The sequence below is a fragment of the Triturus cristatus genome, chromosome 1_2 (genome assembly GCF_964204655.1).
Source record: "Triturus cristatus chromosome 1_2, aTriCri1.1, whole genome shotgun sequence".
Lineage (NCBI taxonomy): Eukaryota > Metazoa > Chordata > Amphibia > Caudata > Salamandridae > Triturus > Triturus cristatus.
Genome location: NC_140580.1, coordinates 1,142,989,966 through 1,143,007,454, shown reverse-complemented (window position 1 = coordinate 1,143,007,454; position 17,489 = coordinate 1,142,989,966). Strand labels below are relative to the sequence as shown.

At 51.5% G+C, this 17,489-nt stretch overlaps 1 protein-coding gene across 1 annotated transcript in view; it reads left to right on the top strand.

Moving 5' to 3' along the window:
• GTF3C5 (general transcription factor IIIC subunit 5) overlaps nucleotides 1-17,489 on the top strand; it is an 85,400-nt gene that overhangs the window by 24,512 nt on the left and 43,399 nt on the right. The window contains exon 3 of the mRNA XM_085613900.1: nucleotides 7,069-7,267. Coding sequence (XP_085470026.1) covers nucleotides 7,069-7,267 — 199 coding nt within the window. The remainder of the gene's footprint in view (nucleotides 1-7,068; nucleotides 7,268-17,489) is intronic.

The following is a 17,489-nucleotide window of genomic DNA, read 5'->3' as shown; positions in this document are numbered from 1 at the left end:
CCTAACTACCTGTAAAGGAGATCCCTCAGGAATGTTTTTACCCATCACCTGACTAGGGCTACTAGCCAGGCAATCCTCATTCTTTTGATGGGGGGGTTCTTGTGGACAGGGGCCCTCTGGGGGTCCACTGGCCTCCCTGACCTCTGCAGCCCTGGGCTGACTGAGGCAGGGTAGAGAGAGGCAGGCTACCTGCACCAGACTGGATCCCACCTTGGAAGGGGCCACTGACATCAGAGGCTCTGCCAGGCCAGGCCTGGCTACCTCTGGGGCAGTTCCTTCACAAGGGGTGAGGTCAGATCCCTGAGGAGGCTGACCTTTTCCTAATGTCTGGGGAGAGGGAGACTTTTCTTCCTCCCCACTACTCTCAGTTTGTGTGGAGTGATCCATTGTTTCAGGCTTCACTACACCTATGTCAGTCTGAGTATAGGCTGAGACCATTACAGCCTTGCCAACCTTTTCAGGGGGGCACTCAGTTTGTGTTTGAGCTGTGACTGTCACAGCTCTGCCAGTCCCTACAGGGAAGTCTGTCTGTGCCTGGGCTGTGGCTACCACTGCCCTTCCAACCTTTTCAGGGAGGAAATCTATTTGGACAGGGGTTGTGAATGGCACAACCCCCCTACCCTTTTGTGAAAGGCCTACCATTTTAGAATGGGTGTCTTGTTCAACTCCAGCCCAAGCTGAGAGTTCTAAGTCATTCCCCAGTAAGCAGTCTACAGGCAAGGTTGGGGACACTGCCACCCTTTTAGGGCCAGTGACACCTCCCCAGCTGAGACATACCTCTGCCATGGGATGACTGTTCTGTTTGCCATCAATGTTGGTCACCTGGTAGGAGAAACCAGGCAAAAGCTGCTCAGAGGGAACTAGCCAATGGGCCACCATTGTGATGCTAGCTCCAGTGTCTCTGTAGGCCTCAGCTTTTGTACCATTGATGTAGGGCTCCTGTCTGTACCTACCCAAAGTGTTGGGACAGGCAGTGAAGTTGGCAAACCCCATGCCACCATCACAGACAAGAGTATCTGCTGCAGGGGAATTGGCTAAGCCAGGGTCCCCCTGTGTTCCCCAAGTAAACCCACCCAGATTTCTGGGGGCACTCCCACCACCTGGGGGATTACTGCTGACAGTAATAGGTGGTGTGACAGGAGTAATTGGAGGAACAGTTTTGTTTTTAGCCCTTGGGCAACCGCTGTCAGTTTTCCAATGCCCAGGAGTTTTACACTCATGGCAGTAGGGCTTTTTGGCTGTGGTAGAGGAGGGAGCTTGGGACCCACCACCCTGTGTGGAGTTTTGGGGCCCTGAGGAAGGTTTCTCTTTTTCTTTATCCCCACCCTTCTCTTGAGGCTTGGTGGTATCTTTCTTTTGGTCACCACCCTGGTTTTTAGGCCTGATCCTGGTCCTGACCCATTTATCTGCCCTCTTTCCCAATTCTTGGGGAGAGGTCAAATCTGAGTCTACCAGGTGTTGATGGAGAAGCTGGTTTTGACAATTACTTAAAATCTGCTCTCTCATCATCAAATTGTACAATCCTGTATAATCAGACACCTTACTTCCCAGCAACCAACCCTCCAAAGCCTTAGTGGCACATTCCACATATTCAGACCAGTCCTGAGTCTGTGTCTTCTGGGTGTCTCTGAACATTAACCTGTACTGTTCAGTGGTTAAGCCTAACCCATCAACTAGGACACTCTTCAGGACTCTGTAATTTCTGACATCCTCTTCTCTAACAGTGAGGAGTCTATCTCTGCCTCTCCCCTCAAAGGAGAGCCATAAGATTGCTGCCCACTGGTCTTCAGGAACCTGCTGCACTTTGCAGGCTCTCTCAAGAGCAGTCATCCATTTGTGGATGTCATCCCCACTTTTGTAGGGGGGCACAATCTTGGACAGGTTCCTATTGTCAAAGACCCTATCTTTGTCCCTAGGGACATTGCTGCCACCAGTGGGTATAGACCCACTCTCTCTATGCTGCCTAGCCTTGCTCAGTTTTTCTTCCATCAGGGCTACTTCTAGCTCCTGCTTCCTGATCCTCAGCTGGGCTTCTTGCATCTTGGCCTCATGTTCCCTCCTCTGAGGGGTGGTCATCCTTCTCCTGGAGTGACCTTGAGAGCCTCTAGAGCCATGGGAAGCATTGGAGTCACCTGAGCGATTCCTTTGCCTTCCAAGCCCTGTGTTAAGTCCACTGGGGAGATCCAGTGGGGTGAACCCACTGTCAGTCCCCAATAGCCTTGGTTTAGCTGGGCCAAGTATAATACTTGGCACTGGGCTAGTTCTCCCTTCATCCTCACTACTGTCAGTATCCTTTTCACTCTCATCCTCTGTGGTAGGCATCCCATCTAAGGGGTGACTATTGGGAAGGGGTACTTCAGTGGCATCTTTAGAAGGGGGGCCTCCTGTTCCTGTCCCTAAGGGGGCTAACTGGGAAGCTTTCTTGAGTGCTCTCTGATTCTCATCATTCTGTAAGAGCTCTCTGAGCTCAGCAGAGTTTGGGTTCTTGGGCTGTTTAAGGCCTCTAAGAGTTGCCAAATGCCTGAGCTCATTCTGATTAAGGGTAGCAAAGCTGGTTGGTGCCCTCTGGGGGTCACTCTCGACAGAGATGGGTACAGTGGACCCCTCTGCCCCGGCCATTGCTCTTAAGTGTGGGTGGATGTGTTGCAATCTACCTACACTTGGGTTTACCTACTAAACCTATCTAGTAGTTGTAGTCAGGGTGTGCTACTCCCTTTGCTCTACAACAACTAAGTTCAGTAGAACTTAAGTATATCTAATCTTGTTTTATATGTACCTACAGGTACCTATGTGATCTTTCAATTGGTAACCAAGAGATTACAATGGTAAAACACAGCAAGCTCAAATCCAACCGCTGCTCACCAATGTGAGAAGTTGGCCTGGTATATGATGCTCACTAGTTAAAGTGATCACCTTGTACCATGCCAAGCAACCCTTATGGTGTGGTTGTAAGTCAACCTTTTCGGACCAGCTGCCCTAGTGGTAGCGTAGGCTAAGCAGTCTTTGAGGCTAAACTCGTGAAGCGTGTTAAGCAAGCTGTTTTACCAATAGTAACCCCCTTTTATACCAATGAAAGGACACCACACAGATATATATTCAAAATATATATGTATTTATTTCTCAAAGTAACCCCTAGTCTCTTTATGAGCACAGGAGCACAAATCGTCAAACAAGATTACAGTAGAATACACAGAAGTTGCACTTTATATGGATAGGCCCTGGTGGCCACTCAAACCATATACTAAAATAGTGGTATAAGTACCACGAACAGAAAAGGGAAAAGGCCTAGGGCCTCTAGAATCGCTGGGCCTACAAGGAGCTAACGTCAGTTAGTGACCAGGAGGTCCACGGGTGGCGTGTGCAGAGCAAATAGTCACACGCGGGCTCCCATAGGTTTCAATGGGTGCGTAAAAAGTACAAAGTTACTGCAAAAGGAATCTTCCGGATGACCTAGGAACTTAAGATTTGGAACACAGGCACTAGAGATGTATTACTACACATGGGCACCGGAGTACCAGCTTTACCTCACCCACAGGAAGCGGGTGCATAGGCCTCAAAGTGCGTCGGGTTTCTTCTATCTGTTCCGTTGAGCCTGGGACAAAGATGCTGCAGGCGGTCGGTCGGGAAGAGATGCAGTGGATCCAAGAGTGGATCGGAGATGTTGAAGACCTGTAAGCAGAGGGGACAGTGTTCACAGTCACTAGCCAGTGACCAGCGTGGCACCAGGTGGGTACCAGGCGATGTCGGGTGCAAACAGGTGATGAGGGGTAGCTTGTCTCCGCAGCCACGTGGTCCCTGAAGGTCGACGACGTCCAGGAGTCGGCTCACGAGCTGTCCCACGCAGGCTCTCGCTGTCGGCGGTGTCGGCGACTTGATCGAAGCAAACAAGCCTTGGCAAAAGCAATTGCAGGAGGATTCGGAAATCAGCTGTTGGTTCTGACCAGCAAGGTCAGAGGGATTGCTCCTTTGGAGGGGAGCAAGGGCCAGTCTGGAGCAACCAGACCAGCGGTGTTTGTCGTAGATTTCGTCGCCAAGATGGCCACTAGCCAGCGGGCCAGCAACCGGTTAGGCGCGTCGAGTGGCAAAATGCAGAAGGGCCCCACGCAGATCGTGGAGATGCTGGAGGGCTCACCTTTGGTGCAGATGCTGCTCGAGGGTTGGGCTTCTCAGGACCCAAAGCACAACTTGGAGGGAGCCTCGGTTGTTGCACCGGTCAGCTTGTCGTAGTCGTTTCAAGATGGCTGGCTCCACGTGTCTCGGTGCCTCCACGGGTCTCCTCTTTTCAGGGACTGTGGATCGGGCGGTGAGAGGTCTGGAGGTCCAGGTCTTGTCAGTCTCTGGGCTCGGGCTCCGGCGGGAGGCGGCGGCAAAGCAGACGGTGATTCGCTGGATGGTGCTTGCGTTAGCAAGGTGGTCACTCCCTGACCACAGGGGAGATTTTCTTCAGTCTTCTGTGCAGCAGAATGTCGAAGTTCCCGTCTTCTTCTTAGTTTCAAGTTGATTCCAGGATGTCTAAAGTCTTAGGACACAGCTCCTACCTTTATTCGGATTCTAGGGGCCGGACTACCTGCTAGGTCCCTCCCTATGGGTGGGACCAGGAAGGGGGGTGGTTACACCCCCAATCCTTTGTCCAGCTCGCCCCAGGCCCGGGACTGGTGTGCCCCAGGACCGGTTTGAACTGGCATATGCACCGAGGCTCCTTGTGAGCCACAGGCATGTCTGGTTTCTTTCAAGCCCTACCTGACCAATACACAAAATCCTGTCTGGGGTGGTGCATGCACCTCCCCTGGCAGGAAACCCTTTGTCCACACCTCCCAAGCTGGAAGGACTCCCAGCAGCAGGAGGGCAGACTTGTGTCTGTGGTGGCAGCATCCATTTTGTGGAGCTGAGGCTATGTCTGATTTTACCCGGGTTTCAGGCACTGTACATGTCGTGTCCCTCTAGAAGGGTGGAATGCTAACCCCGTCGCCAGAATTGGCGAGGGGTTAGTATTCCAATTCGTATGACACCTTACTCGACATGTTTTGATAAAGCCAAACCAAAGATAGCATTTAACCGCGAGGTTCATAATGCACTTAAGAGTATATGGTATGACGATATCTGGAAACAGTAGAAGGAAGTTGTTCCGACCACTGCAGACAGGCTCAGCTCATGCCAGAGCACCATCTCACATGGAACCAAGCACTCTGCCTTCAGGATTGTTAAGGCCTGCCATAGGAGTGACTCATAGGTTACCAGGTGTCCCATTTAAGGTTAGGTATAGGTATACTACACCTAAGTAAGAGGTGATTACACCAACTTACCCCAGCTGAGTGATCAGCCAGTTGTGTCAGATTGTTAGGCCAAGCCTGGGGTGGCATAATACATGCTTCAGCCCCTGGCAGGCCTTGGATACACCAATGCCCTGGGTACCTAGTGTACACTGGTACAGGGGCTGACAGGGTGATCCAACCAATTGGGTATGTACCTAGGGTACATGGAGTCCATTTTACAGAGAGAGCAGATAGCCTGAGAGCCTGAATGGCAGGATCTCAGGCCAACTAAGTCGAAAAACCAGCTAGACACTAGGCAAAAATTTGGGGGTAACCATAGTCAGATATCCACCTTCCTACATCTTGCCAATGCACTACTCTATGTCTCACCCTATACCTCTATCAATATATCCTCTACCTCCACTCTCTTTCATTCCAAACCTGATACCACTACTATGATCCCCAAATTTACCCTTTCTAGACTCTTCCCTACTCTACCCCTCCTTGATTCATCTCATACCTGTTTTACTAATCCGATCTCCCAAAACAAGCGTTTCTAAACCCTTCCCCCTCCACCTCCCTTTTACTCATCTCAAGCCTCCTCCTACTGCTATCAGCTCCAAAACAAACAAAATATATATATATATATATATATATATATATATATATATATATATATATATATATATATATATATATATATATATATATATATATATTTCTAAATCCTTCCCTCTTTTATCCCTCCACAGGCTAACATATCCACCGCTCAAATTACTTTCATATTTTACTATACTAATGCTTTATGCGTCCCGTAGTAGCATAGTCCTCGCCAAAAAAGCGCTTCAACACCCCATTAGGGGTAACAAGCGCTATATAAATGCGAACCTTTTTTCCCTTTTCTATCCCTCGACTGTCGTTCTCAATCCAAATAACTGACTAACATATGCACCACTCAAATTACTTTGATATTTCTCTATACTAATTCACCACTAATACTTTATGGGTTCCGGAGTAGTGTGCTACTAGCCGTAAAAGCGCTTCAGTGCCTCGTCCGGGGTAGAAAGCGATATATAAATGCAATTACAATACAATACAATATGTGAGATGGAAGTACACACTGAGGAAGATTAGAATGAGGTAGGAGCACACATGGAGGCAGCACACCGAGGCAGAGTAGACTGGGGTGGCAGCACATGCTGAGGGAAAGCCGACTGAGGTAGCAGCACACATGGAGACATCACGTAAGGTAGCAGCAGAGGCTAAGGCAGAATAGCATGAGGTAGGAGCACACAACCAGACAACACGTGAGGTAGCAAAACACGCTGACTCAGAATGGAATGAGATAGAAGCACACATTGAGACAGCACATACTGAGGCAGAATAGAAGGACGTATGAGTGCAAATAGAACCACCAAGTGAGGTGACGGCAAAATGAGGCAAGGTAGTATGAGGTGGCACACAACAAGACAGTCTGTGAGGTAGCAAAACACGCTGAAACAGAATAGAATGAGGTAGCATACAACGAGACAGCATGTGAGGTAGCAGCACACACTTAGGCGGCGCAGACTGAGGTAGCAGCACACATGTAGACAGCACAGGCTGAGGCAGAATAGAGTGAGGTAGCACTCAACAAGACCGCACGTGAGGCAGCCGCACAGACTAAGGCAGAGCAGACTGAGGTAGCAGCACACATTTGAACCCGTCTGACAGAGACAGCTCACGTCCTCAGAAAGATGCTTTGGTGAATGAAGCTAACATGCCGCACATGCATGTCGTGGTTTTTACCCCCTCTCCTTCCTTCCTTCCCTCCCAGGCATGTGTGATTTCCAGTACCTGGCGGTGCACACAGACTCTGACGGGAAGGCCGTCTCCATGTACGACAAGCTGCTGATGCGGAAGCCTCAGAGGGAGGACTTCTTCACCCAGGATGTCCCACTGTATGTCCCGCCTCCCATCTTCTCACGCCTCGACAACCCCGTGGACTATTACTACCGACCGGACGTGACTCACAGGTCTGCATCGCTGTGTGTATGGGGAGTGTGCGTGCACATGTGTGTGCTTCTGGTGCCCACATACAGCATTTGATTGACGAGGCCTTTAGGGATAGTATTTCCTTTAAGAGCCATTGCACATACCTCCATATGATCTGGCCACACACCTCCCATTGCAGGTTCTTGCATGTGGTCTGGTCTCACACGCCTCCCATTATCCTGCATGTGACCTGATCTCACACGCCTCCCATTGCAGGCTCCTGCATGTGGTCTGGTCTCGCATGCCTCCCATTATCCTGCATGCCACCTGGTCTTGCACACCTCCAATTGCACGCACCTGCATGTAGTCTGGTCTCCCACGCCTCCCATTGCAGGCTCCTGTATTTGGTCTCGTCTCACATGCCTCCCATTATCCTGCATGTTACCTGGTCTCACACGCCTCCCGTTGCACGCACCTGCATGTGGTCTGGTCTGGTCTCACATGCCTCCCATTCCAGAGTCCTGTTTGTGGTCTGGACTCGCACGCCTCCCAATATCCTGCATGTCATCTGGTCTCACACGCATCCCATTGGATGCTCCTGCATGTGGTCTGGTGACACACGCCTCCCATTGCATGCTCCTGCATGTGGTCTGGTGTCTTACGCCTCCCATTGCATGCAGCTACATGTGGTCTGGTCTCACACGCCTCCCATTGCACGCACCTGCATGTGTCCTTGTCTCACATGCCTCCCATTGCATGGTCCTACATGTGACCTGGTCTCACACGCCTTCCATTGCAGGCTCCTGCATGTGCTCTTGTCTCACATGCCTCCCATTATCCTGCATGTGGTCTGGTCTCACACGACTCCCATTGCACGATTCTGCATGTGGTCTGGTCTCACAGGACTCCCATTGCAGGCTCCTGCATGTGATCTTTATTTCACATGCCTCCCATTATCCTGTATGTCTTTATGTCTCACACACCTCCCATTGTATGCTCCTGCATGTGGTCTGGTATCACAACTTCCACTAACCTGCATGTGAAGAGGTCTCACATGCCTCCCTCTGCTGGCTCCTGCATGTCATCTGGTATCACACGCCTCCCATTGCAGGCTACTGAATGTAATGAGGTCTTGCATGCCTTCCATTGCAGGGTCCTGCATGTGGCTCACAGAAAATTCAGTAGGTGCTTTAGTGGAGAAAGTCCACAAAGTAGGTTACTTCAATTAATGCCCTCAAAAGCAATTTTCAAACAGAACGGTATCTTAGGGTAGCACTCTCGTTTTGGTATACACATGGAAAATTGTGTTGTGTCCAGGCAAAGCCAGTATCGCAAGAGGAGAGTACAGGTCGTTGTAGATAAATCTGAAGGAAGTATGGTTTGTAAAAAGAATAGCAAGTCCGGTGTCGGAAAAAAGATGGCATCCAGATCACAGTTCCTCAATTGTTCAAGGCTGACGACTTTAATGCGGATCCAGCGTGAGTCTGGAGGCATCAGGGCTTGTCAAGAAAGCGGGCACCCGAGGAGGAGCCAAGATGGCGATCGAGACGGCAGCGTAGATTCCCGGCTCCGTGAACCTCCGCATCCCGCACGGATATCCTGTACTAGATCCTCAGCTTGCGCCATGGGATCGTGTTTGTGAAGGAGAGTGGCAACCGATCGTGTGACTCCGGGGTTTCTGGCTACTGTACCGCCTGAGAAATTTGCGGATGAACTTTGCGGCCCGTGCGGCCCCGGAGCCGGGACCTCGAGTGGACGCCTTGGCCGGGTGGCAGTTTAACAACAACGGCCTGTGGTGACTGGGTGGAGTCGGTCCACCGGAGCGGTGCTGCTTCCGGCCTGCATTTCGCCACGGCCGCTCTCGTTGCCGAGGCGTAATGGATCGAGGGCATGCCCGGGGGTGCAGTTCTCAGACTCTTCGGTGTTTGCCCCTGCCTTTGACGGTGAGCTGCCCGGGCGCCGCCCCTAGCTCGCCCTGATCCTTGCAGACTGCTCCCGGATTTTCGCGGCCGCTGGTCCTTGGTGGAGACGACTGTTGCCCGAGTCCACGCAACGGCTGAATTTGTACCTGCCCCCGTACCCCTGTCTCCAGCAACGTGGACCCCGAGGTGCTTGTCCCTGGGTCCCGGCCCCCATACGAGCCGGGCCTCTCCCGGCGGCCATCTTGTTGCGATGCAGCCTACTATCCTGTCCACCGGGTCGCAGCAGGATTGGGAGTGTGTGACTTTTGGGAGTGTGGCAGAGCGACCGCGGGGAGCAGTGCTGGGGTACGGCGATCTCCTTGAGGCCCTTGGTGCCCTTCATTTCTCCTTGGCTCGTGGCATCGAGGTCTTGGGGAGTAAGATCGACGGTGTGGCATCAGCGTGGGGACAATGGCGGCATGCTAGTCCACAGTTGCACAGGGACTTCTTACACTGCACACAGGAGGATAATGTCGCGGCCATCCCTGCGATTAGTGCGCAGCCGGACACTCCGGACAGTATGCTACCGTATGATCGGCTGACTGAGGGTTTGATCTGTTCCGGAGGTAGTGGTTCCGAGTGGAAGGTGGTGGCCTCGTCCCGTGTACGACCTCCGGTGACCCAGGGACTTTACCAGCAATGTCTGTCTACTTTGGATGATTCAGCCTTCCCGGACCTTGTGTGCAGTACAGATCCTGGGGCAGCACTGGGAAAGACGTCCCTCCGAGATGCGGACTGTGTTGGCGTTCTGAGACCTCCACCCCACCTGTGTGCGTCGCTTCCCGGTTGTTTTGGGACATCCCTTCACCTTGGAACATCGGACATGGCGCTGGGTCGAGGGGTAGGCATGGGCAGCATCGCCAGGAGTGGTCAGGGATGAGGCTGATCCCTCGGGGTGGTCATCTGGTAGACGGGCGGACTCATGGTTGTGTACTCCCAGGACATAGCTACTAGCATATTCGGTGCGCAATGCTCCCCATTCCCCCTTTTGTTATGGTCGATTTGGTGCTACTTATTGTTTGCTGCTGGGATACCTTACGGTGCGGGAGGGAGAAGCCGGGGGTATGTTCTGAAGGCCCTCCTCCAGTCTATTATATTTTCTCCACCCCCCCGCCTGGTGGGGTTCTTTCTTATTCCTTTTTCCCTGCTTCTTCTATATTTCGGGTCTAGTTCCAGGGCGACAGGCACACTGCTGGGGGGAGGGGCCATACTCATTTGCAGAGGTGCAGGGTGGGGGGTTGGGGGGGGGACTCTTTTCTTTCTCAGTCTTCCTCTCCTTTTCCATGGCCTCCTTTTTCTTCTCCGTTTTTTTTTGTTTCTTTTCTGGGATCAGCGTGGTACGCCTCCTTTGCTGTGAACCGTTCGCCTCTCCGTGTGTGCCACAGTTTCCGGGGGTTCTCTGGGCGTTAGGTATGGGGGCCTGCAGGCGCAACTGTTTTTGATATTCTTCCCCATCATTTTCTGTGTTTGCGCCATGGATTCAATTGATTGCTGTTTATTGCTAACGTCTATCATGCGGCCTGCCCTTTATCGCTGTTGGGAAATTGTTTGGCACCTGATCCTACTGTTTTGTTTCATTATAAAATGAAAAACCCCTTTTCTCCTGGTGTCCTACCTGCGCGGCTCCCGGGCCGCACTATCTTAGTATGAAGATTTTGCTACCGAGGTGCCGCATGTGCTTATATTTGACCTTATTGCTCTGATTGCTTAGCGGCCGGCCCTGGGGGGTTGTAGGCCCATACTTGTCAATGATCGAAATGTCAATAAAGGTTTTTCAAAAAAAAAAAAAAAAAAAAAAAAAGAAAGCGGGCACCCTCCTGAGTATAACCTACCTCATGGACCTTTTCTCTCTCCACTACAGCACCTACTGAATTTTCTGTCCAGATGATGACCTGAATTACAGGTTGAAATGCGGTCGACCACTCCTCGCATTCTTGGGCGTTTATTGGTTCCTTGAATTGGTTGATAATTTTATGTGCTTTCAATATTTTCTAACTGGAATTGCAATACCTTCAAATACTGTACATCAAATTTGTAATTACTTTTCAGTAGGTTGTCACATAAGTTACTTTGCAGATTACTTTTCCTACACAGTGTAGCAAACCTGGATACCTCACTGGGACATTTCCTGTAAACAGGTAAGTAAATGCGTTTTGGTTATTTGTACACAGTAATATAGACTTTGATAAATTTTCCAACTCCACACTTTTTCATAGAAAACAGTCAATGTTATCCTATGGGAGAAATAGGGTTATCCGTTAACAGGTAAGTACTTTGTTGTGGGAGTTGGGTTTCTGGGGTTAGACTCAGGGTTCCACAGGGTTGAGGATGCACTCTCAAAGCACCCTCAGCGGCACTAGGGCGACCGGGTGCAGAGCACTGAGGCCCAAATTTATCCGATGGGGTATATGGGGCCTCTAGTTGGTGGCAGGCCACAAGGTTATGGGAGCAAAGCTCCTGGACTTTAGCTCAGGGCAAATGGGGGTTCAAGTTAGCACCAAAGGTACACCCTCAACGGCACTAGGGCCACTGGGTGCAGGTTTGTCGTCGGGTGCCCTGGAACTTTCAATGGGGATACTCCGGTTTGCAAATACACTGAAGGCTCGGGGACAAAGGTCTTCTGGGAGCGACCATCACTTGGAGAGGTAAGATGGGATGCTGGGGGTTGGCTAGACACCCTCGGTTGGGCCGCGGGTTGTTGGGTCCAGGGGTGTCTTTTAGGGTGCCAGCTCCTGGTCGCAGTTGGGGGGACCCTCCGGATTGAGGCTGCAGGCGTCTGCTGGAGGCTTGAGGCAGGTCAGGGATCACTGGATATCGGGTCAGGATCGCCGGTGAGACCTCCTCGTGGTGTTGAGCCACTCAAACTCAGGCCGTGGGCGACGCGTGCAGACTGATACAGACTTGCGGATTTTGCCGCAGCTGGAGTCTGTGGGTGAACACATCCAGTGTTCAGGGGGGCACAGTCTTATCCTTGGAAGGCAGGGCAGTTCCTCGGGGTTCTTGAGGTTGCTGGCTGCAGGACACACTGGAGTTTCACTTCTGCAGGTTCGAGGTGGGGACAGGCCGGTAGGGCTGGGGCCAAGTCAGTGGGCGTCCTCCTCTTATTAGCTTGAGCAGGACTGTCCGGTCCTTCTTCTTCTAATCGTTTTGGTCGTTGCTTGTCTGAGGAGGCACGGTTGGGGGGTGCCCCTAAATACTAGATTTAGGGGCGTTACAGGTAAGTGAAAGGTTGGGACCAATGGGTCCCTTCCTTTGGGTGGGTACACCCCTAATTATGCCACCCTCCAGTGGAAGGGGGGCATATGCCTCACTCTGGTTGGATGGGTCACCCCAATCTGCAAGATGGCAGGGACTGAGAGTTGTGCTTTACCTCGCCTCCCCCACCTGAGGGGTGCGGTTGGCAAAGGTGGGCACACCTCCCTTCCTCACTTGGTTTTCCTGCTGGTTCTCCCGCCCAAAGAGGGGGCTTGAACTGGTGGGGACCAGTTGCTGTGAGCAGCAAAAGGCCTGGGGAAGCGCACAAAGGTGGCAAGTCTTTAAAGCTTCCCCTTCGTGGTCCATCCTGGGGGGGGAGGCTTGCCACCTGGTGTCAGGATGTGCATTGTTTCAGACCGCCGAGAGCAGCAGGCTCTCGACCCAGGGTTCCAGAAACCTGTCTGGTGGTGGCAGCTGGGGAGCAGCCACTCAGCCTGGACACTAGTGGTAGGTCATTTTTCAGGGGGTATCTCTAAGATGCCCTCTATGTGCAGTTTTCCTTAAATCCCACACTGACATCGGTGTGAGTTTAATGTGCTGAGACTTTTAATACCAAACTTAAACTTTCAGTAAAGCCATTATGGTACTGTGGAGTTTGTAATTGCAAACTTCCAGCACCATATACTCCAAATGGCAGTACTGCACTTAAAATGTCTAAGAATTGGCTTAGACACTGTAGGGGTACAGGGCTCATGCACCTTTACCCTCACCACTGGTATAGTGCACCCAGCTAGAGGGGTGGCTCATCTGTGCCAGGGCTGTGGGTTGTGCCATGTCAACTCTTCACTTTGTTCTGTACCAAAACATGCAGCCTGCGAAGGCAGTGTGTGGGTGTAAAGGTACAGGGCCCCTAAAGGTGGCACAATAAGTGCTGCAGCCCTTAGAAGCCTTCCCTGGTCACAGTGCCCTGGGTACCTATGGTACCATTTACCAGGGACTGCCCTGTGGCCAAAGAGTGCCAATTGGGTTTGGTCTTCAATGCAGTTTTAGGGAAAAAACATAGGCCCTGGGTACCTGATTAGCAGGAGCCCATGGCACACTCAGTCAAAGTACATCAGCAGTTCAGCAAAAAGTGGGGGCAACCATGCAGAAAGGGGGATCTTTCTCACACCTCTTGAAAGCAGGCATCATACAGAGAGCCACCCATTAATCTCCACCTGCATTTCAGCAGGAAGTGGTGTCCTCATACCCCTGGGGACTGACGTCATCGCGACTTTGTTCTGCCGTGCTCAGCCTTGTGTAAATTCTGTTTAACCGAAAGACGGTGGTAAAACATGCAAGTACAGGGATGTGGTATCAGCAGGTATACTACTGTTTGGATCAAAGCCCTTGAGGACATTGTGAAGTACTGGTGTATCGGAACAGTTAATCAATACACACAGAGCCCTCGGGTCCGGAGAGACTAAGTGACGTCAAAGAAGGGAAGCAAAGTGACTCAAAGGGGGAGAGGGTTCCCTTTTAAGGACGGTTTCCTTCACACACCAGAGGTGGCACGCTTCATCATGGGGAATCCTCCCTGCATCATGTCATGATGCGGGCTATAACACCCTCGCTGCGAGGGAGGAGCTCAGGGATGTTTTTAGATGTAAGGGGTATTCCTAAAACCCAATGTGAGCAGATGCGGTGATTGGGAATGTGCAGTGCAAGTAAGTGGGTGAGTAAAACTAGCTACAGGGTTAACCTGATGAGCTTTATTCTTGCTACCCTGTGCCAGGGTTAAAAACAGAAAGCAAAAGGTACGACTGCAGGCATTAGATGTAGTCGCACTGAGTAGTGATCAACATGTTTCAGCCTAAGACCTAGGACGTGTCGTGGCTTTCATCAGCTTCTGCTGAGTAAAAGTGAGTCAAAAAATCTGAATAATTACAACACATCGGTTTGTTGGATTTAAGATACTAAACCACTTATCCAAGGAATAAGAACGAACGGATTCACCGGTTGCACCTGTGAATAAGACATAAACTACAAGCCGCGTAGTTACATCAGTTTGAAAATGTGCTATACATTTAACCCAAAAATGACATTCCAAAGTATGCAAACGTAGCAATCATTAATCTTTCATCAGCATCAATTGTTAAAGAAATAATCACAAGTCTCTTATTTCACAAAGGATGTGTGGTGTATTCAGCCATACTGTGACCTTGTAGCAAAATGTCTACGAATGGCGTCACTCAACTACAAAAGTCGGGTAGAGTGACACATCTGTAATAGGCTGTTTGCCTGAGGTGCACCCGCTGCTCCAACCTGTAGAATGAAGATAGTGGCGTTAAAAAGAAGTATTGCCCAATATTATTGGATTGACGAGCATAAAGAGAGAGGTGTGGAGCCTGAGTCAGACTCTATTGTACAGAAGGGTTGTGATTACAATATATAGAGATTGCTCGTTTGGACACATAGTGAAGTAGGGTAGTTGCTCTCAACCAAACTAGCAAAGGTATCCTGATGGCACACCCAAGCTGTTCGCGATTGTATTAGGGGATAGCTGTGACTGTGACAAGTGATACTTTCATTAAGAAGCATCTATGAATCACGATGTCTGGGTGCATAGACATAGGGTTGTCAAAGATGGAGTCCCCACCGATATCTAGCTAAGGTGTGCAGGTAATGTACATATGTTCGATGTGCATCTTTATCCCAGTGTAGGCGATTGCTCCAGGGAGAAATGCTTAATCGTGAAAAAAGTTTATCTCCGATGTATGAATTATGCGCTGTGTCCCGCGTAGATACTGCTGCCATATGATGGGGATGCCTCGGTAGCAGGGTCATGGCAAGACATGCCACAGTAGCAGGGTCATGGCAGGACGTGCCTCGGTAGCAGGGTCATGACAGGACATGCCACAGTAGCAGGGTCATGGCAGGACGTGCCTCGGTAGCAGGGTCATGAGAGGACATGCCTCCGTAGTAGGGTCATGGCAGGACGTGCCACGATATCAGAGTCCTGGCAAGACATGCCACGGTAGAAGAGTCATGGCAGGACGTGCCACGGTAGCAGGATCATGTCGAAGACATGCCACGGTAGCAGAGTCATGGCAGGAAGTGCCTCGGTAGCAGGGTCATGGCAGGACATGCCTCGGTAGCAGGGTCATGGCAGGACGTGCCACGGTAGCAGAGTCATGTCAAGACATTCCACGGTAGCAGAGTCATGGCAGGACATGCCACGGTAGCAGGGTCATGGCAGGACATGCCTCGGTAGCAGGGTCATGGCAAGACATGCCACGGTAGCAGAGTCATGGCAGGACGTGCCTCGGTAGCAGAGTCATGGCAAGACATGCCACGGTAGAAGAGTCATGGCAGGACGTGCCACGGTAGCAGGGTCATGTCGAAGACATGCCACGATAGCAGAGTCATGGCAGGACATGCCACGGTAGCAGGGTCAGTTTACTTGTTCTTACACGAGTGCAGAGATCCCCTTATGGCCCCTTGCCTCACAAGTGGGGGATGTACATTTGGAAGCCCCCACCACCAGGCACAGCTGTTATCATGTTTACCATCCGATTAGCACAGGTGAAATCGACCCTCTCTGCCAGTGCCAGCTGTGGACGTCTCACCATTAACCTTGAGTAGAGTTTAGAGCAGAAGTAAACAAGGCGCGAGCCCCAGGATCGTAGAAGAGTTAGCTTAACACAGCCGCTGGGGAGGCCAGAGCCTGGCATAGATAGGGAGACCAATGCCTGGCATAGCTGGGGAGGCCAGAGCCTGGACAGCTGGTGAGGCCAGATCCTGGTATAGCTGGGGAGATCAGAGCCTGGCATAGCTGGGGAGACCAGTGCCTGGCATAGCTGGGGAGACCAGTGCCTGGCATAGCTGGGGATACCATAGCCTGGCATAGCTGGGGAGACCAGTGCCTGGCAAAGCTGGGAAGACCAGTGCCTGGCATAGCTGAGGAGACCAGTGCCTGGAATAGCTGGGGAGACCAGTGCCTAGCATAGCTGTGGATACCAGAGCCTGGCATAGCTGGGGAGACCGTAGCCAGGCATAGCTGCGAAGACCAGTGCTTGGCATAGCTGGGGATACCAGAGCCTGGCATAGCTGGGGATACCATAGCCTGGCATAGCTGGGGATACCATAGCCTGGCATAGCTGGGGAGACCAGTGCCTGGCAAAGCTGGGAAGACCAGTGCCTGGAATAGCTGGGGAGACCAGTGCCTATCATAGCTGTGGATACCAGAGTCTGGCATAGCTGGGGAGACCGTAGCCAGGCATAGCTGCGGAGACCAGTGCTTGGCATAGCTGGGAAGACCAATGCTTGGCATAGCTGGGGAGACCAGTGCCTGGCATAGCTGGGGAGACCATAGCCTGGCATGGCCGCGGAGGCCAGACCCTGGGATAGCTGGGGAGACCAGAGCCTGGCATAGCTGGGGAGACCAGAGCCTGGCATAGCTGGGGATACCAGAGCCTGGCATAGCTGGTGTGACCAGTGCCTGGCATAGCTGGGGAGACCAGTGCATGGCATAGCTGGGGAGACCCGTGCTTGGCATAGCTGGGGAGACCAGTGCCTGGCACAGCTGGGGAGACCAGTGCCTGGCACGTGCTCAACCCTCTGTGACCCACCCAAGTACATGCTTTTTCACCTCGTGAGGCATGGCCTGGCTCCTGACCAACATATACGTGTGTCCACCTCACACACCATGGATGCTTCTGCACCTCGAGCATTGTCTGAGTGCACCCCCAGTGCACGCTTTTGAAGACAGAGCAGTGTTTCATCAGAGTAAACACAAGACGTGTGCGTGTTGCGCACATTTCTACAGAGCGAGCAGTCAGCAATACATGCAGACACATGTGCAACAACTGAGTACTCTGTTGTGTTCACCTAACATGCAAAGGGAACAGTATCCAGATTGCACATGCCTGCAGATATGGCAGCCTGACCATAACACGTATGTCACTGCTGCCATGGCATGGTCTAAATGAACACCTACTCGCCTGCAAAGTGGGCAGTCTTGTCAGAGTATTCATGTGTGTACCTTTCACACCCAATCTATGGATGGAACACGAACACCAAATTGTACATATATCCATTAAACACATATATGTTACTAGAGCAAGCA